The following is a 21,417-nucleotide window of genomic DNA, read 5'->3' on the forward strand; positions in this document are numbered from 1 at the left end:
TCATGGTTCGGGGACATCAACCCGACCAGTGCAGGGGGAATACGTATGGACGTATCCCTGATCATCCATCGATGTATGAAGGGCCTCAACTTACGCTCTCAATTATCATCCTTCTTCCCTCGCAGAGTTAGATCATGAACACCCTTAAGCTTTCTTGGTCTCCGCGGTATGGGCTGATCGAAACCAAATTGTCGCATACATCGATCCGGTTGAGCGTACTCAACTGTGTGGAAGCAAATGTTAGGAGTAATGGCCAACCATAAGTACCGCTCATGATCAGATACAAACAATGCTGTATGGTACTTTCCGTATGGCTGCCACACAATCTACATATAAAAAAATTAGTAATTCAGAAAACACAATTACCACCAACTATAATATGTAAATAAATAAAAAACAATTAATAATAGATATCACAAACCTCGTCTCTATAAAGCGTGTCAAGGTTTGCCCGATACCAAGACTGCTCATGTGGCTTAAAGGGAGGTAGGGAATTAAATCTGTAATGGAATGTGTAAACCATTATCAGACTCCTAGAACACGCCCTACTTTGGCCGTGTCTTGTTCAGAAGCTCACGCCCCACATGGGCGTGTCTCTCTCCTGCCGCACACGCCCTAACTTGGGCGTGTTTCCTTCACAAGCTCACGCCCCACATGGGCGTGTCTCTCTCCATCAGAACACGCCCCATGTGGGCGTGTTTGGGTGCTATAGATTCGTAATTTTTTGCAAAACGACAACTTATTCGTAATTTTTTATTAAAAAAGTAATAAATTAATTTTTTTGCCATGCATCGAGTATATCTTCCACTTACAAATATGTCTTCTTTTTTATTAAACCACGATTTTATAATAAATTATTTATTTACATTGTGAGTAGTAGATGCATCGAAAACTCGATATATCCATAACACTAAAGATATTCTCCCAATGTAGGGAATTAATTTTTACATTTGTTAAGTGATTTATTTGCTGTTAAATTTGGATTTGATATTTCTCATATTGTAGTAGATACAAATTATTTCTTACACATACATAAAATGTATGTGTGGTCCATGTAAAGTCATATAAAGAGAAGAAAAAAAATGAGCTTTATATAATTTTATATGTGTGTAGTAGATAATTTTATCTACAACAATATAAAAGACATTAAACTCATTAAATTTTCATGTTGGATTATTGTGTAGCTTTGTTTTGGGCCATTGGCCACTTGATTTTTTTAAAAAAGAAAATTTTATTTACTATACTCACATAAAAAAAAATAATGAGTGGGTCCCCTAAAGCCCCTCCCCAAATTGAGAATAGTGAAAAACATAAAAATAAATTGTAAATGTTGTTTTTGTTTTCATCTTGTATCAAATAGGAAAACACTATAAAATAGTATTTTTATCATATTTCGTTTTTTTTAAATTTTTACCTATTCAAACAAATATATTTAGTTATATTAACAAATTTTGACAATAAATTTTTTATCAAAGAATATAAGGATATTGATGTAAATTATATTCTCAATATAACTAAATAAGATATAATATAACTAAATTAGTTATATTCCAGTTAAATTTTTTTAAGTTATGCAAACTATTAAATATAAGTGAACAAGAATAACCGACCCCTTTTTCAACAATATGGAACTTTCATCGAAATATTGGAATTGAAATTAAAAGAACCTCATAAAAAAGTGTCGTATCTATATAGAAAGAACACGTTTTGGCCAGGTCTGTTTGAGATATTCTTTTTGTTCCATCATTTGGACTGTGTCAAATTACACTTGGTCTGTAGGTGTTGCTGTTTGAAATTTTAAATATGGTATATAAGAGTAATCATTTTTTCAAGTGTTTTAATGCTGAATTTGATTGAGCATGACTTTTTTTTGTAAATGCAAGGGCCACACGAAGATTAACTACCAATAATTTTCCGAACCTCTTTCATTTTAGAGATTACACGTGAAGAAATATCGAGTTTCAAAAGTTGATTGTAGCGCATACTTAACTAGCCATCAATACAAAGATTGGCCCGAGATCGAGCATGACTTTTTTGATTAAATTTTTGAGTGTAAAACCTTTCTTTTTTATGTGTTGGATGAAGGAGGTATGCTTTTAAATTGCCTTAAGAAGGTTGATTACTGGTTTCTTGTTTATGCTGACACAACAGCCTGATAATTTTTTTGTACAATTGCTGACAGAATATGAGCTTTTCAGAATGCTATCATCACATCACAAACCATTGACTCTCCAGCGCTCCGTGCCACAACCATGAACGGCAGTTGGGAGCAGCAAACAATGGCAGACAATTCCACCCACCTCAATGCATGCCAGCGAGCATCACGCACCAGTAAATTCTGTTTCTGATATGTTATCAGATAGAAATATTCTTACTACCAAAAAAATTTACTATCAATCCATTGTCTATTTAATCACTGTTGAATTATTATTTTATCTCTCTTTATAAATTTTTCAGATTCTCCTTCTTTGATCAAATGCTGATTAGATAAGTAATGGATTGATAGTGAATTTTTTTGATAGTAAATATATTCCTTCTCATATTATTATGTTCTGTTTCTGCCTTTTAATTTTGTCAAAATCATTAATTGAAGGCTAATTGAATTTGTTGCTGATTTATAGGGTTTATGTCCCTAATTTCCCAATATGGTTTACCTTGTCTAAATTATAGTTTATAATTATTATAAAAAAAGGAAAATGATATGCTTATCACAAAAAAAGTTTACAACCTTTACAACTAACTTAATCACCATTGATTTCCGTCAATCTAACGGTTATAATTTATTAAAAATTATCGGATAGTATTTATTAATTAATTATTAATTTTCATAAATTATAACCGTTGGATTGACGGAAATCAACGGTGATTAGGTTGGTGGTAAAAGTAACAAATTTTTTTGATGATAAGTATATTTTTCCCTAAAAACAAATTTTTCTGATATTTTAAGTTTGACTTATTTTTTTTATAAAATAATCAAATTAGTATATAAATAAAAAAACCCACAGCAAAAGAGAACAGAAATCGCTGAAAGCAACAGAATTAAGCCCAGACCGTGTGCGTCAACCAAAAGCGGTTTAAATCCGAGTAGGAAAATTTTAAGAAATTGACAGAGAACTTCACCCGGAACTGCCTTGTGGCATTAGTGTTAGTCCCATCATATATATATATATATATTCCTATGTTGATCATACTCCTAAACAATGAAACGTTTGGATTTGTATTTAGCATAGCTAGAAAAAAAAAAAGAGTGTGGATTTTGTGTGAAGGAAAGAAAGTGTTTGTGAGGTGAAATAGTGTTGGGTTTTTTTGTTTTTTGTTTTCATTTGATATACATCGTTATTTTTTATTGTTCAGTAGTTAAAAGGAAGTGGGCCGAGTGAAGTCAGAAAAAAAGAAATTGAGCCTGATCCAATGTAAGATGGGGGGGGCTATTACTTTAGGAAAGAACATGGACATTTATTTAATTAAAAAGGAGGAATGAACGCAGAGCGTTGATATAATATCGAAGGGTAGATATGAGAGACAGGTCACGGATCCGCGCCTGCGTGAATGCAGAAGAAGCAAGGCGCTCGATTGTTGGCGCTAAAACGAAAAAAAGAGAATTGGATTTTCCCTCCTTTGTTTTTTTCATGACACATATATTAAAAGAATGTTTGGCATTATGAAATGTGAAGAAGAAGAAGAAGAAGAAGAAGAAGGATACGATAGGGAATGGCATCGCAAGCGAGAAAGAGAGTTGATGCCCTAGTTCGCGGCAAAGATGGCAGTGCCTTTGCTCAATGGTTTGTTTCTCCCTTTTCTTCTCTTACACGTCCAATTTCAATGGATTCACATTTATTGACATCACTTCTTTCTTTCGCTTCATTCTTTGGCATTGTTAGGTTAGCCTTTGTATTCGCTGATTGTTCTTTATTTTTGTTTATTATTATAAATTTCCTACTGCAGCGAAGAGTGTAAGAAGGATGTTCCGGTGGCACTCATCAGCATGCACAGTTGCAGTCTCGAAGCTAAAATCAAAATGAATCTCGGTATGATCATTTTTCCCTCTCATAATCTTGTCTGATTTCTATCTATATTCAAAATTACTTTGTTGTAAATTTGATTTTGTTTGGTTGTTCAGAGGCTCAGGTTGTTGAACAGCCTGCTGAAGTCAAGAAGACAGAGAGGTGAATTTTCCTCTACTTGCCTCTCTCCTTCTCTCTCTCTCTGTTTAATCTGTTTGTGAAATTTTAACATTGGTCCTATTAACTTCTCGTTTGGTTCTTCTTTTGAAAAATTGTGTAGGAAGAAACCTACGTGTAAAGAACCAAAGGCAAAACGGGCCAAAGTTGAGAAGGGGAAGAAGGTCAAGGATCCTAACATGCCCAAGCGTCCTCCCACAGCCTTCTTTCTCTTCTTGTAAGGCTTTTTCTGCTTCCCTTATTTGTATACAACTTTTAATGATGTTGTTATTCCATTCTGCTCTGGAGTGTTTTATTGAGGTAATCATCTGTTGCAGGGATGGTTTTAGAAAAACTTTTAAGGAAGCAAATCCCGATTCTAAGGATGTTAAAAGGGTATGTAAAATTGGGTTAAGTTGAAATTTGATTCATGCTTTGTTAAGTGAATTGAATCCCGGATTCATTTACTCTTTTGAAAAACCTTAGGTTGGTAAAGAGGCTGGTGAGAAGTGGAAGTCTATGACTGATGAAGTAAGTTTAAAATAATTTGTGTTTTGGTTCAAGTGTTTCTTTAGCTGTTTAATAATGTGATGTTGATCAAGTATCATGGTATTGCATCAATGGTTCAGGAGAAGAAACCTTATTTCGATAAGTTTGTTGAACGCAAGGCAGAATACGAGAAGGCTATGGAAAGTTATAATGCTGCTGAAGATGAAGTATAATTTTCTTGCTTCCAAGCTTGCTTTATATTAATTGTTTGTTGTGCTCTCTTCTAAAGCTGTTGTTTTTTCTCAGGATCAAGAGGGGTCTGATAAGGAAGCCACTCCGGGAGAAGTAGAAGAGATAACTGATGAGGAGTAGTAGTAGTGGCAATTTGAAGCTTCTTAAACATGGTTACTATTTCGAAAGGGCTACTTAACTGCTTAGTCTAGGGTTGTAAATTTTGGAACATGATTTAGTTGGAATTTTGTATTTAGATGTTATTATTTTAATGGATCTGAAATCCGCGTGCAACATCTTTTTCGTACTATTCTATGCAATATACTGAAATGGTAGTTACATTGTTTTTTTTATAAGAAATGCGTATTTGTGTTGCGTTTTTTTGTCCTCTTACTCGTAACTTCATGCATTGCATTCAGTGGGAAATAATTCACTGGTTTGATTCAAGCTTTCTGGATAAGATTATTTGAGGGCTTTGTAATGTTACTTCCATGCGTGTGTCAGGGTTTTACTGTAATATTTTCCATTGCGCTGACGCACTATAAGTTGTTCAGACTATTTTGATGTAGAGTCTAAAGCACGTTGCAAAATGAGTGCGTGTTTTATTAAAAATAATATTGAATTATAAAATTGAACTTCAGCATTGTGGTCAACCTTAAAAAGAAAGATTCAAATGTAGGGGAGCCTATTCTATGTTGCTCATATAATAACGGTCACAGGACATGAGCATCTATTATGACGATTGAGTCAGCACCTCACTGACCCATCCTCTCTTGTTCCTTTCCCTTGCATGGCGGTAAAGGTTTGCCACATAAGCACAAGTTGTGGGCATAAGCAACTGGTGGAAAGATGTTGAATGGTCTAGTTTGTGGTATTTCTCCACATAGCCTGTTTGCCCTGAAGCTTGCATGCTTTAGATTAGTGATCTGTGACAAGCTACCTGGAATTTGTCCCGAAAGTCCATTTATGGATACGTCAAGCCATTGAAGCTTCAGCAACTGACCCAGGCTTGAAGGGATGGTTCCCAATATGTGATTCCTTGAAATGTCCAATCTCTCAAGTACCTCCAAGTTTGAGATGGAAACTGGGATTGGACCTGAAATTTTGTTGCTCCCCAAGTTTAGCACCTTCAAGCTTGAGCCTTCCACAAATTCTGGAATGTGACCTGAAATGAAATTGTTTGATAGATCTATAACCTCCAAAGAGCTGCTTGTCTTGTTATTTATGATTGTTGACAGTGAACCTCCGAGTAGATTTGCATGCAAGTCTATGGAAGACAACCCGTCTGGCAATTTGATTTCAGAAATGTCAAACCTCAACTGATTGTTTGAGAGCTTGACCTTTTGCAAACTGGACATATTTGTGAAGAAATTTGGAATACCATCAACCAGGTAGTTATCTGATAGGTCTATGGAGCTCAAAGAGTCTGGTCTGATGAAGTGTGGAAGATCTCCCTTCAATTTGCACCCGGCTAGATGGACATCTTTAAGTGGCTTGCTTCTGATCCAATCAGGAACACTTCCCAGGCTGAGATTATTGTATGACAGGTCTATGGACAAAAGGGAAGGGATGCCCTTGCTTGGGATATCTTGTAAGGGATCTAAAATCCCATTTCTCGATACATTAAGGTACCAAAGCTTCTGTAATCTTGATATGGACAGTGGAATATGCCCTGTGAGCTGATTACCACTGAGTTGAAGACTTGTTAGTGATTTCAGACTCCCAATCTGATCTGGGATGTTCCCTGTGAGCTTGTTATGGCTCAAGGACAAGTCTAAAAGATTGATAAGGCTGAACAAGGAAATTGGAATTTTCCCTGTTAGCAGGTTATAGGATAGGTCTATAAAAGTCAAATTTTTGAACTCCCCAACAAAATCCGGGATTGACCCAGATAATAAATTGTAGCCGAGATCAAGGTATTGCAAATTTCGAAGGGTTTTAAAACAGAGGGGGATAGGACCTGCCAGAAAATTTCTTGCTAAATTAATTTGGATAAGGTTTTTAAGATTCCCTAGTGTTAAAGGGATCTGCCCTTTCAGATGGTTCCCACTCAGTGAAAGGGTCTGAAGCAAAGATAAACGACCTAAACTTGGAGGAATGTACCCTCCAAGAGAATTGTCTTCCAGAACTAGCTGGGTGAGGTGTGTTAAATTTGAGAAGCTATCAGGAATTGCACCTGTAATATGCTTCATCCCACTTATGACCATTACCTCCAAGAAAAGCAAATTTCCCAGTGAAGGAGACAAAGTACCCTTCATATAAGTGCCACTATCTCTGTCAGGCCTCTGTATCAGCAACGCATTAACTCGCCCTGTGGATGGATTGCATTGAACTCCTTCCCAGCCTCCATCGCAGCAGTCTCTGCCTGTCCACGAAGCTAGAGTATCTGTTGTGTCCTGCAAAATGCTTGCTTTGAAGCTCAGAAGAGAAGCTCTGTCTTCTTCTGAACATATTGGAGCCTGTGGTGGTGAGGATATCTGTGCTACACTTTCTGAGAAGTGACTGAGTAGTGAAAATATCAGAACAAGGTTTAAAACCCAAAACCAAAATTGCATTTTGGAAGCTGGGTCTTGATCAGATCACGGTTTGCTATGAAGTTGGGATCTGACAAGAGAACTTTGAGTAAGATAGAAATTTGAAAAAAAATGATGAACTATAATTTAGTAAGAAAAAAGGTAGAAAAAGTACCACTCTGGCATTGGTTTATTTATTCTATTTTTTCACCAAGACAAAGAAGGAATGATGATGATAAAGATGGTGAAATATGAGAAGTGTGTCTCAATTATTATTTTGTTGGAGATATGCTTGCATGATTCGAGCATTCTCTTATTTATAGTTACAGAAGAAAAAAGCTTCTTAATGAAAGGTAAAGAAATTTTTGTGAGGCCTTGGATCAATTTAAAGAAGTTCACATGGAAATTTGTGACCGTTTGATGGATCACGAGGATCCTTGGTAAATTTGAACGTTGGAGCGCACTAGATTCAAATTCTTTCATGTGTCATATTTTTTATAAAATTCACCTTCAACCTATTATACCGTCCACAAGTTTCATGCTAAGGATTACTATCATTTTTTTTTCTTGTCTGGCTTGCAGAATATAAACACTTTTTTTAAATGGATGATGAATGAACACTAATTAAGTTTTCGTTGTTACTTTGTGCGGGTGAACCTTAACCTCAGCCAGAGATTGTTCTCTTCTCTGTACCCCTGAGAATATGTACGAAATTCTTTTTAGTCTATGGCAATAAAAAAAAGATTAAATTGGCCCCTAACAGAATGTAAAAAGGACCACGTTAGTGACAGAAGAGTTGACATAAGGACAAATGTGGCCCTTTTTTCGTAATTTTAAGGACTAATTTGGTCTTTTTTTATTGCCAGAGACTAAAAAGAATTTCATAGATATTGTCAGGGACCAAAAAAGGTATTTACTCTTTTTTTTTTTTTTTTTTTTGATTTTCTTGAAGTTCTATTTTAGTAGTTTTTGAAGAAATTCTCAATTTTTATAAAGGAAGATTAAAAATAAGTGTTTGTGAAGTTTTTAAACGGCAGGAAGAGAAAAATAAATAAATAAAAAATCAAATAAAGTTGAATGGCCCACAATAAACCCATCGGAGGGACAATATATAAGATGTTTGGTGCGCCTGACTCTATCTTTGAATGGCCAACTTTTTATACTAATATTGCATTTAAATATGGGAAAATGGGTTGCTTATTTTATTAGGGGATTTAAAATCACTGTATATAAAAATATTCAAGTATTTTCCGTTATTATTATTTTAAAATATATCTATTGAATAAATTCATTCTTTGCAGATTTTCCTGAATAATTAATTGTTTTATGATCATTTAAGGATCTTTCGAAGTAATGGCATAGGAAAACGAACATGTCAAAACTTTCATGCACATTTTTTTATTTATTTATAAAATACATGTATTTTTCATAAAAGATAATTTTGTTCAAATATAAAATATTCATATCATGACGAGACTACTTCTCTAAAGTAAATTTTTTCATTCATAAATATTTGAATTCAAGACCTTTTTCATAGGAGTTAGTTATCATTAATAGAAGAGAGAGAAATAAACCTGCACATCACCTTGAGTAAAAAACTCAGCATTAAGATTTGAGATAAAGCTAAGTAGCTATCTTACAATAACATGGATATTAAATTTAGTGTGAATATTTGATAAATGGTATCAATTGATAGTATTTCTATTGATTTAAAACTGTACATCAATGTATCTTAAATAGAATAGGCTGTTACGGCTGTTACCAAACAGTCTGTTACCAAATAATAAAACAACTTCCTAAAGATAAATAACTACACCTAATTACAATAGGACTCAGTTATACATATCCTAACAAACTACAGGTTACAACATATCACAGCAAATCATAACAACATATAGAATCTTCTATTCCAACACTCCCCCTCAAGTTGGAGCATGAAGACATGAACTGCCTAACTTGGAAAGAACGGCAAGAAATGGAACACGACCAAGTGCTTTGGTGAAAATGTCTGCGAGTTGCAAATGAGAACGAACAAAAGTAGTTCGAATCGTCTTAGAAACCAACCTTTCCCGGACAAAATGGCAATCAATTTCAATGTGTTTAGTTCGCTCATGGAACACAGGATTTGCCGCGATATGTATAGCGGCTTGATTATCACAACATAATTCCATAGGATCATCATGGATAACATCAAGTGAAGCAAGAAAAGACTTCAACCATATCAATTCTGCTGTCGCGGCAGCCATGGAGCGGTACTCAGCCTCTGCTGAGGAGCGTGAGACAGTGAGTTGCTTCTTTGTTTTCCAAGAAACAGGTGAGGTTCCAAGCATAATGAAGAACCCAGAAACTGACCGGCGAGTTAAAGGGCAGCTGGCCCAATCTGAATCACAGAAAGCATGAATTTTGAGATCACTTTTGGAAGAAAGGAGGATACCTTGGCCAGGATTCATTTTGATGTATCTTAGTACCCGAATGGCAGCCTCATAATGTGCTTCCTTTGGAGCTTGCATGAACTGTGAAAGAGTGTGCACTACATAACTCAAATCAGGACGAGTGATCGTAAGGTACACTAGCTTGCCGACAATTCTTCTATAGCGACCTGGATCATCATAGTCAGGTCCATCTGCCAGAGCTAAGCGATGATTCTGTTCAATTGGAAACTGAACCGGTTTACAATCCAACAAACCTGTTTCTTTGAGGATATCTAATGCATATTTTCGTTGGCACAAGAAGATACCCTCATTGCTACGGGCAACCTCGATGCCCAAAAAATATTTCAAGTGACCCAAATCTTTAATTTTAAAACACTTGTTAAGATAAATCTTAACCTCTTGACATGCTTGGGAATCATTGCCTGCCAACACCAAATCATCAACATAGACTAGTATGGTCAAGAAGGTAGAACCACGCTTCAAAGTGAACAAAGTGTGATCTGCTTCGGATTGAACAAAACCGTATTTAATAAGTGAGGAACTCAACTTTGCAAACCAATTCCTGGGAGATTGTCGTAAGCCATATAACGACCTTTGCAAACGACACACTTTTCTTCCTTGTCCTTGATTAAAGCCTGTCAGTATGCGCATATACACTTCTTCGTCCAGTTCTCCATTAAGAAACGCATTATGAACATCCATTTGGTGCAAGTACCAACCTTTTGCAGCTGCAACCGAGAGTAGAGTTCTAACACTCACCATTTTCGCTACAGGAGCGTAAGTTTCATGGAAATCTTCTCCTGGAACTTGATGATTACCTGCAATTACCAACCTTGCTTTGTAGCGCTCGATGCTACCATTGGAATGATATTTAATTTTATATACCCATTTACATGGAAGGGCATGTTTGCCTGCAGGTAAATCAGTGATAGTCCACGTATTATTTTCTTCTAGTGCATGTATCTCCTGAGCCATAGCTTTACGCCAAACATCATTGGTCATTGCTTCTTTAAATGACCGAGGTTCACTACCTGCATCAATAGCAGCAACAAAAACTCGATGTTTTGAAGAAAAATTGTTAGTATTCACATAGTTGGCAATTGGATACCGTATACCTGAGGTGGAGCTAGAAGAGGTGAGACTGGGAGTGTATGTATGTGCCTCAATCAGATTACATTTGTAGTTACTCAAATAGGACGGAGGCCTTCGTGTGCGTGCTGGACGAAGAGAATCGTTTTGAGCTGATTCTGCACTTCTTTGCACAAGTTCGTGAGCTGAATCTTCATTCCTTTGTACGAGAGCAGGAGCTGGATCCTCACTCCTTTGCACTTGATCAGCATTTGATGTAGAATCTTCATTCGGCTCCCTTTCAGACTGATGGACACTCCCCCTATCTTCCAACTGCACTTCTGCCTCACAATCATTTGAAGTTGATTGAGATACTGGATTGGCAGAATCATTAGAATCTATTGGTATAAATGTAGGTAATGATGGGCTAGGTGTAGGCACACTTATAGCAACAAAAGGAAACTCATCTTCGTGGAAACTGACATCTCGTGACACAAAGAATTCCTTAGTATTAAGATCATACACTCTCCAACCTTTCTGCCCATGAGGATAACCAACAAACATACACCGCCTAGACCGTGGACTAAATTTGTTTGTAGGTTTTGGTTGTGTCACCGCATAACATAGGCAGCCAAATATCCTTAAGTGACTGTAATCAGCAACAGATCCATGCAAAAGCTCATAAGGAGTTTTGCCATTGAGAAGCTTTGTGGGAGTTCTATTAATAATATGAGCTGCTGTCATCACACTCTCTCCCCAGAATTTGATTGGCAAGTTTGCTTGAAACAAAAGAGCACGAGACACATTTAGAATATGCCTATGCTTCCGTTCTACCCGACCGTTCTGTTGCGGCGTATGAACACAGGATTTCTGATGAAATATACCATTGGCAGTGAATAATTCAATCATCTTGTTGGAAGTAAATTCAGTTCCATTATCTGATCTAATACTCTTAACTGTTGTATTAAACTGATTTTGCACCATTAAAAGAAATTTTCGTAACACACCAAAAGTTTCACTTTTGTCACCTATCAAACAAACCCAAACAGCACGACTGAAGTCATCGACTATCGTTAAAAAATAATAAGCACCAGAGAAAGAGGAAGTGCGGTAAGGACCCCATGTATCACAATGAAGAAGATCAAAAATTTTATTACTCTTTCGATCACTAATGGGAAACGATGATCGATTTTGTTTGGCACGATAACAAATATCGCATGCCTTATTGTTTACATTAAATCGAATGCTACTAGAAAACGGAATCAGAGAAACTCAGTTATACATATCCTAACAAACTACAGATTACAACATATCACAGCAAATCATAACAACATATAGAATCTTCTATTCCAACAATATTCTAAGTGTGGTTTGGTGCATGATAATGATAATTTGATACCCATATGCTTAAAGCAATTTAAGAACTCCTCTTATTGGCTTACGCAGGGTGAATGAGTCAGTAACGTAATAATGTTATTGCTGATTTTGCTTTCCAGGGGAGTTTTCTGAAGTATGCGGGGCCTGTTGTAGGCGTGGGTATATGACAACTGTAAGCACAGTGATTCATGAAACCGTAGATGTGACAGCAAAAGGAATTTAGCTACATTATTTGGTGTATTCCTTTTCAATAAATAACATGGAGTATTTATTTTTCTGAAAGCAGGATGAATGTTGACCTTTTCCTTGTGGGTAAGCATGTTTAGCTTGCTTCCTTTATAGCAAAACATTGTCGCTGTTTATCATTTCAATGTAATTAAAATAGTCCTCTGCAATACTTGTGGTTCTGAAACAATACTTACGCACTGCCCTTTTAATCCGGAATTTGTCATGTGATTGAAAAATTGTTTATCATTTTAAATGACATAAAATTATGTCATTTTAGGAGAGAGACAGACAAAGAAAAAAAATTTATTTGAATTTTAAATTAAAAAAACCATTCACTTTCTCTCTCTCATGATTTTTGTTTTTCTGTGTCTATCTCTTTCCTACAATGACGTAACTTATGTCATTTAAAATGAAAAATATCAAACCCAATATATATGTATATATATATTTATATATATCTATACAGGGAGAAGATCCGTTTACAAATTACACTATGTTCTCTCGGGAGAACATAGTGTAATGAGTGTTCTCCGGGGAGAAGATAATGTAGTTTGTAAACAAATTTTTTTATAAATATAACCTGTCCCATATATATATGAGAAAAAAATATGTGTCCTAGGAGAAAAATATGTGACATGGAATAGATAAATTTTATAATTGACATAAATGAAAGAGTGGAGAAAAAAATTTATAATTTAAAATTTAAAAAACACACTACATTTATTGCAGAAAAGTCTTTGTCTGTTGTTGAAGAGACAACATGTGATGGGGCACACCACATAAATATTTAATATGCTTCAAGTCCATCTATGATTCAGTGGTCTAAGCCAATGAAAATTAGGTATTTTCTGACTTGCTTGTATGCAGGAGAGAGAAATTTTGTTTTTTCTACAAGTGACAGCTCCTTAATGGATAAAGTAGGTGTGCCAGGACTACTACAAATAGGGTTGGTAAAACAGGTTGACCCGGCCCGACCCAACCCGCATGCAACTCGAAAAAAACGAGTCGGGTTTGGGTTGGCTCGAAAAAAAATGAGCCAGAAAACCCAACCAACCCGACCCGACCCGACCCGAGTCGGGTTAGGGTTAGCTCAAAAATTTGGCTCGTGGGTTGGCTTGAAAAAATAACTCGCGAGTTGGCTCGAAAATTGCTCGCGGGTTGGCTCGTTTTCAGCCTATTTAAATGACCTTGTAGTATTAATGCACTAGCTATGTGACTTCCATCCGCTTAAACAAAGGGTTACAAAATGAGAAACAAAAGCAAAATATTTTAGTTTCGAATTTTCTTCATAACAAATTTGCATCAATATCAAGAAACAATCAGAACCACTTGCTACCAAGTGGGTAAGATATTTGAACCAAATAGAGCCAGCACAACCTAACAATATAAAAATGGCACGGATGTAAGAAGATTAGAGACTTAGGTTTAGAGAAGAAAAAAAATGATGACAACATGTGTGAGTTTTGTCCATTTTTATATATTATATTTTGTATATTTATAAAAAAAATTACTCAACCCGCGAGCGGACTCGTTTGACCCGCGGGTTGGCTCATTTTTTCACGAGCTGAATCGGGTTAGATTGATAGCTCATTTTTGCCATCTCAACCGGCTCATTTTTGGCGGGTTACAAGCCAACCCGACGGGTTGACTCGTTTTTGCCAACCCTAACTACAAATGCTCTTGCACACCATTTGTAAAAAACAAAATAGCAGTGCTAGGAGATTCGATTAACCCTATATATATATATATATATATATACACACACACACACACACACATGAGGTAGGATCCTTTGATATCAGTGTCAAATTTAAAGTTTGACACCTCATCTGAGAGCCATTGGATCAAAATAAATTAACGACTTTGATTTGCAAGTATGTGACACCATTGATCTTTTTTGATCTAACAGCTCTCAGATGAGGTGTCAAATTTTAAATTTGACGCGTCAAATGATCCTACCTCTTTCTATATATATATTATGGTTATATTTTTCCAGCCATTTGAAGTTTAGCAATCAATTATTTATCATATATATAGGTGACAACATTAAATGTGAAGAATCATAACCATATAAAAGGTGAAAGCATTGTGGGGAATCATAACCATACATCTGTCATTGCTAGATAGGTCAAGCGGATGAAAAAATGATTTTATCATATTGTTTTTCTTCTATATCCACATGTTCATCCAGGGGTGGATTAAGGATTTTATATCATAGCCAACAAAGGTAGACATAGTTGGCTAAGGGTTTGGTCCATACCCCTCAAGGGCGTGGGTTCAAACCCCGCTGGCCGATGTGAGGACTTTGTTGGTGGGTAATATGTAATCCCTTCCAGAAATCCTCAAAGAGGTTGGGGGATTTTCATTGACCCTAGTGGGATACCGGTGCCTAACCCCACTTAAACTTTTGTATTACAAAAAAAAAAGGATTTTATATCATAGTAATGAAATAAAATATTAAAACTATAAATATTAATACAAAAAATTAATTATTATTAGTGTGTGCAAGATAACTATTGTGTTCCCTGACATTATTTCTGAAAAGAAATAATTCTTTTCTACTTCTGTGTCTTGGAATAATTTTTGAGAAATAAATATGGGTTTGATAACATATTTGATTTTTATTCAGAAAATAAAAATTGCGTTTGATAACACAACAAATAATAGAATAAAAAATTATTCATATTAAGCATAATTTTTTTTTTCATTTCACCACTTTTTTTTTTCATATGGTGTGGTGGTGGTAGTTGTGTTGGCATGTTGATGGTTGTGGTGGTGATGACATGGTGATAGTGGTGACGACAATAGCTGCAGCAACAGTGGTGACTGCAATGGCTGCGAAGGTGGCAGTGGCGATTGTAATGGTTGTGGTGGTGAGTCTGGTGATTGTGGCATGGAGATAGTTGTAATTAGGGTTGGCAAAAACGAGCCAACCCGTCATAACCCGTAAAAAATGAGTCGGGTTGGGTTGGTAAAAATGTGCTGCTAACCCGAGCCAGCCCTGAAAAAAATGAGTCAACCCGCGGGTCAAACGACCAGCTCGCGGGTTGAGTTTTTTATTTATTTAAAAATATAAAATATAATATACAAAAATGGACTAAATCCACATATGTTGTCATTGTCTTTGTTCCTTCTCTAAATCTAAGTCTCTAATCTTCTCACATCCCTGCCATTTTTTTATATTGTTAGTCTGTGCTGGCTCTGGCTCTGTTTGGTTCAAATATCTTACCCACTTGGTAGCATGTGGTTATGATTATTTCTTGCTGTTGGTGCAAATTTGTTGTGAAAAAAATTCGAAACTAGAATATTTTGCTTTTATTTCTCATTTTGTAAACCTTTGTTTAAGCTGATGGAAGCCACATAGTTGATGCATTCAATTCTACAAGTTCATTTAATTAGGCTGAAAATGAGCCAATCCGCGAGCAATTTTCGAGCCTACTCGCGAGCCAACCCTAACCCGACTCGAGTCAAGTTGGGTTTTCTGGCTCATTTTTTTTCTGAACCAACCGTAACCCAGCTCGTTTTTTTCGGGCTGTATGCGGGTTGGGTCGGGTTTAGCTGGGTTGACCCGTTTTGCCAACTCTAGTTGTGATGGTGGTTGTGGTCGTATCGGGATAGTGATGGTGGTAGTTGTGATGATGGTGGTGGAAAGTGATTGAGAGAGACAAATGTTTCTCATTTTGTGTCCGGAAACAAAAAAAAAGAAATTTTTCGCTTCTTTTTTCTATTATCCAACATAAAAATTGAACTAATTCATTTTCGGAAATAAAAAATAAATAAATCAATTTTGTTAAACGCTGTTTCTATATATTTCTCTTCCCATGAACAAAATTTGATAAAAAACTGATTATGAGAAACTTGTTATTCACACCTTAGTATTTTTTTAGAAAGAAAATAATTATTAAAATTCATAATCTATAATCATTACAAAAATATTATTTTATATTTGTAATAAAAAAAATAAAGTTTAGGGAATAACGACGGTCTTGGATATTGTTACACTCGAACTAAGCTAAAATAATTTCTCATTAGTTGACCACATATTTAATAGTGTAATATGTTAGCCATGTTACAGAAAAAACGAAAAAGTTTTCTGCACAAATAACAATTGATATGGCCTTATATTACTTTCTCTCTCCCAATTGTTATTTGTGCAGAAAACTTTTTAACATATTCCCCTATTTAATATTTGTGAAACACACTTATACAACACCTAGAAGTCTGGAACGAATCAAAATTTCATATTTTAGCATAAATTAATTTCCTCGTGTGCGGGAAAACTCCTTATAAGGATCATTATGCACGATTTAATGAGTTCAAAAAAATTAATACCCTTGATTTTTTTACACACTACACATTATTGAAGGAGATTTCCTGTTTTTTTATAGTTTAACCCCACAAAATCCGTTCTAATAGTGGAAATTATTCATTCGCATCAAACAGGTTTCTGCGTAGTGCGTAGACCGAGTAATTTGATAATCATATACTCTCAAAGATTATAGACATATGGCATGGCCTTGAGAGATTACAATTTAAACACCTGCCCATATAAGTTACTTAGTCTATCCATGTTATGCAAAGCTATGTACTACTTGATTGGCATGTATTGGGATTTTCGATTAAGGTAATTAATTTCAATTCCGGAAAAAGGATTCAATGGATGAAGAATCTTGCAGGACTTAGCCAAAATTGCCAGACAAGTGCGATGAGTGATATTGGTAATGGGATACTCTTAATATGTATGTCCAAAATAACGTGCGCAACCACTTTCCTGTGCATATATTAACCCATTCCGTGCTGCTGTCCTATATATATATATATATATATATATATATATATATATATATATATATATATATATATATATGAGAAAACATTTCTCAAATAGCTTGAGATAAGTTTACTTCCCGCTATCCCAAAACTATGTCGTTTTATTTATTTATTTTCTTATTTTAATTGATTCACTTTTGAATGGTTATGATTCTCTTTTTCTCTCTCTTTCTTTATCACCATTGATCCATTTTTGTACGATTATGATTTACTAGCCGGAGATAAGATTATCTCAAGCAGCTTGAGAAACGATAAGGTTATATCATTTTAAAGGATATAAGGTTATATCATTTTAGATCTTAACCGTTGATTTCCGTCCATCAACAATTATAATCTATTGGGTCAAACTTAATGAGCCAAATTTATTATTAATTAATTAATAATTTTGATCCAATAAATTATAACTGTTAATGGACGGAAATCAACGGTTAGGATCTAAAATGATATAAGCTTATATCCTTTAAAATGAAAGATGTTATTCCCTATATATATAGGGAAAAATATTTCTGCAGCCACTTTAAAAAATGTTGTCTACAACTACTCCTTTTTAACTAAGTACGACCGGTTGTACATTAAAAGTTCATTTTCTCTCTCCGCCACGTAAGTCGACAATGTCTGAGGAGAGAGAAAAAAAAGCAGCTTTATTGTTATAACTAAGTACGACCGGTCGTACTTAGTTAAAAAAAGGTAACTGTAGATAACCTTATCTTAAGTGGCTGTAGAAATACTTTTCCCATTTATATATATATATATATTAGAAAAATATTTCTCAAGAGATAAGTTTATCTCCGGCTACCCCAAAACTACGTCGTTTTATTTATTTATATTAATTGATTCACTTTTGAATGGTTATGATTCTTTTTTTTCTCTCTCTTCCTTTATCACCATTGATCCATCTTTGTACGGTTATGATTTAGTAGCCGGAGATAAGATTATCTCAAGCAGCTTGAGAAACGATAAGCCATATATATGTCATTTCCATAATGACACTATTCACAAAAAATAAATAAATCATTAATTCCATTATATTTGATTTAAAGAAGTTTCATATAACTACAACTAAAACTAAATCTAATTTTGACTCAGTCAGACTTGACTAATCCAATAAGGATCCAATCTGTGACAAATAAGTAAAAGTTGACTAACATGAGGAAGTGGAACCAGTAAAAGTTGACTAACATGAGGAAGTGGGGTTCCGAATGAGGAAAAGGAAGAGTGTGAGTTGTGGGGGGCAGCTATTTGAAATTGAAAATTCAAAGCCCTAATTTATTTCAGCTAATGACTGCTTAATCACAAGATTAATTGTCTTACTAACTGTCTAATCACAAATAATATATCTAAGCAATCTTTTTCAACCATTGGGGTACCCAATCATGCATGGTGGGAGTGGTGTTGGTGAATGAATAGTGAAGCCGTGGGTCTATGCCCGTTGCTAAACAATTTACAAAATCTCAATATACCCTTATTTATTTTCTTGTTCTTTTTTTAAAAACTTGCAATTATATTATTTTTTAATTTTGAACACCATTTGTTTCATGCAATTGAATGTATTCTTCACTTTCACTAATCACTATCGTTGAGATATATAGTCCTACGTTGGTTGTATGAGCAACTGATGTGGCCTTTATAAGGCCTTGGGCACTCCCACCCTTTGAGCTAGCTTTTGGGGTGGTGTATCCCAAGGTTCTTTACATGGTATGTTGCATTGTCCACTCTTCAAGTCCAATGAGCTCTCGTTCTTTACATGTATTAGAGCCTGTCCCACATTGGTTGTATGAGCAACTAATGTGGCCTTTGAGGCTTTGAGCACTCTCACCCTTTGAGCTAGCCCCTTTTGGGGTGGTGTATCCTAAAGTTCTTTACAACTATAAATATTGGACTACGGGAAAAAATTTATTGTGTGAAAACTGCCATAAAATTGGGTCTAAATATTGCAAAGTACAAACAGTGTTTATTCTTGTAAATAGTGGAAGTTTGAAACTGAAACTATGAGCCATGATTTGCGACAAAATTATCCACTAGGGCCATGAGAGGGACGAAAAGGCATTGTGCCCTCAACAAGTTGTAGTGGATATGTGAACTGTGCTGTACTCACTTATCATCTGTTTATGCAAAATATATGACAATGATATAGCTGTTTCTTTTCATTTTCATTTTCATTTTCATTTTTATTGGATCAAAATTGATGAGTGAATGGTATTAGGTTGCGCTGATTGCGCCATCAACGACATTGGTACATGTGGGATGATTGTTGTTGAACTAAAATTTGGATTTTGCAGACTTCAAGTGGAAGACTTTTAGCACATGGTCCCAAATTTCTTATAGTCCAAACTGGTGCTTGCTTTGCTACTATTACTAAGGGGTCCTACATGTCATTGCCATCCACTGATTTTTACATTGTTGGTTTCAAAATTATGTATGAAAATCTTGTCTAGGACAGACAGACTACTGCTGATAGGGAACATGGTACTAAAGGGCTTAAAGAAAAAAAGAGTGCCTTCTTATAATTCTTGTGTTTCAATTTCAAATGTTACTATGATGCCGTTGATGTAGGCGTGTAACCTTCTCTAGATTTATTAGTTTTTAATTTTTTTTGAATCTTTGACTCGTTTGTTAAGAAAAATGTAAAGAAAATAAAAGAGTGCTTTTATCTTAAGGTTAAAATGCAGCAATTTAAATGTTGTTCATATCTTCAGTAACTTTGGGTTTACTTAGCTATAATGTATTCAAAATTATGTGTGTTTAAGCTAGTAAAAATGCCGAGAAAATTATGGTATGACTCATATTTTGCATTACGATGGATTTAGCACCCCACTTTGCAGCTTATGGTTTCTGAACTTTTATATATATTTTTTAGGGTAAAATATTTCTGCAGTTAATGCAGATAACTTATCTGCATTTATTCCCAAAACGACATTGTTTTGGTATTGAAATCTTAAAAAATTATAAATATAAAGACTATTATAACCCTGAAATAAATTAAAATTACAAAAACACCATAATTTCTGCCCCAAAACGACGTCGTATTGGACTTACTGTAGATAACTTATCTGCCGTAACTGCAGAAAGACCGAACCCATTTTTTTATAATGAAGTTACTGTGAGTCTGTGACAAGTTTTGTGAAAATAATAAAAAATTATATGTGGGATCTCTGCTCACATACAAAATACTCCAAGTCCAAGGTCTCGTTTAGCCCTAAGTAGCCTTCCATTTTTGTATAATCCTAGTAAAGCCGAGTTTCTTGTACCGAGATTGTAGCCGCTTTATTGGCTTCCCAGCATGTCCAAAAGTGGTTTTGTTTTAAAACAGCAGAGATTCACTTTGTTGCTGCAATTTTTTCCTACAGCATTGGCATATTATTGTACTTAAAACTTAAAATAGATGAGACTCAGACGCTATCACGTGTCCGCACTCCTCATTCATGTTCTCCTTTCACTCTAAAATCAAGGGGAAAACTCCTCCAAAATTCAAATACTGTTTTTAAAAGTAATTTTTTGGTTTTCAAAAAAAATAAAAAAATCTTATTTGATAAGACATGTTTTGTAAATTTTTTTTTAAAAATTGTAACTGTTTTTTTATTTTTAATATGAAATTTAAAGAACATATCTGAATTATTTTTATTTTGTGTTTTGGTTTTTAATTTTTTTATACAAAAAAAACATAAAAAACATTTATTTTAGTAACTATTATACAAAACAGTTTTAAGAATTAAGAAAAAAAATACACACACAATCAAACAAATATTTTTTACACTTCACGAACAACCTAGTTTTCTCAAAGTCAAAGAATGTGATTAAAGCCACAAAATATAGTTGTAAAGGCAATGGCAATTAGTCGAAAGCTTATAAATCAGTTATCACATGACATGATTTTCCCCCGTCCCGTTGGCCCATGTAAATGTAAATGCATTCCTGTGAGCCCAAGAATTTCACAATTTCAACTGTGTCTTGAAAACAGAAATTGATTCTTTCTCTCTCTCATGTGAAAAAAAATATGACATGATTATATGAGAAGATCACAATCATACAAAGGTAAATCAACGATTATGATTTTAAACTATCTCTTCACATGAGAGGATCCGGATTCGT

The 21,417-nt window shown here is 34.9% G+C and overlaps 2 protein-coding genes across 2 annotated transcripts; one reads left to right on the plus strand and one right to left on the minus strand.

Moving 5' to 3' along the window:
• The first annotated feature begins 3,711 nt into the window (after positions 1-3,711).
• On the plus strand, positions 3,712-5,054 carry LOC133306462 (high mobility group B protein 7-like). Its single transcript, XM_061506786.1, has 8 exons — positions 3,712-3,782; positions 3,946-4,028; positions 4,121-4,166; positions 4,285-4,398; positions 4,499-4,556; positions 4,647-4,691; positions 4,790-4,876; positions 4,956-5,054. Exons 1-8 carry the CDS (start codon positions 3,712-3,714, stop codon positions 5,019-5,021), a joined length of 570 nt encoding a protein of 189 aa, XP_061362770.1. The 3' UTR covers positions 5,022-5,054.
• Positions 5,055-5,635: 581 nt separating this feature from the next.
• Positions 5,636-7,649, minus strand: LOC133306459 (leucine-rich repeat receptor-like serine/threonine-protein kinase SKM1). The gene is made up of 3 exons (XM_061506784.1): positions 7,569-7,649; positions 7,091-7,484; positions 5,636-6,943 (listed from the first exon to the last, which is right to left on the minus strand). Exons 2-3 carry the CDS (start codon positions 7,433-7,435, stop codon positions 5,636-5,638), a joined length of 1,653 nt encoding a protein of 550 aa, XP_061362768.1. The 5' UTR covers positions 7,436-7,484; positions 7,569-7,649.
• Positions 7,650-21,417: the final 13,768 nt, after the last annotated feature.

This window comes from Gastrolobium bilobum, unplaced genomic scaffold (genome assembly GCF_033153095.1).
Source record: "Gastrolobium bilobum isolate Gb01-03AN ecotype WA unplaced genomic scaffold, APGP_CSIRO_Gbil_v1 utg7194, whole genome shotgun sequence".
NCBI classification, from domain to species: Eukaryota; Viridiplantae; Streptophyta; class Magnoliopsida; order Fabales; family Fabaceae; genus Gastrolobium; species Gastrolobium bilobum.

What these genes read in the sequence shown, in the direction of transcription:
- LOC133306462 (XM_061506786.1), top strand. Translation starts at nt 3,712, where the DNA reads ATGGCATCGCAAGCGAGAAAGAGAGTTGATGCCCTAGTTCGCGGCAAA. An exon ending in TAAAATCAAAATGAATCTCG is followed by an intron (nt 4,029 to 4,120) that starts GTATGATCATTT and finishes TTGGTTGTTCAG; the next exon opens with AGGCTCAGGTTGTTGAACAG. An exon ending in GGAAGTCTATGACTGATGAA is followed by an intron (nt 4,692 to 4,789) that starts GTAAGTTTAAAA and finishes TCAATGGTTCAG; the next exon opens with GAGAAGAAACCTTATTTCGA.
- LOC133306459 (XM_061506784.1), bottom strand. Translation starts at nt 7,435, where the DNA reads ATGCAATTTTGGTTTTGGGTTTTAAACCTTGTTCTGATATTTTCACTA. An exon ending in GAAATTTGCTTTTCTTGGAG is followed by an intron (nt 6,944 to 7,090) that starts GTAATGGTCATA and finishes TCTTTGCTTCAG; the next exon opens with ACCCTTTCACTGAGTGGGAA.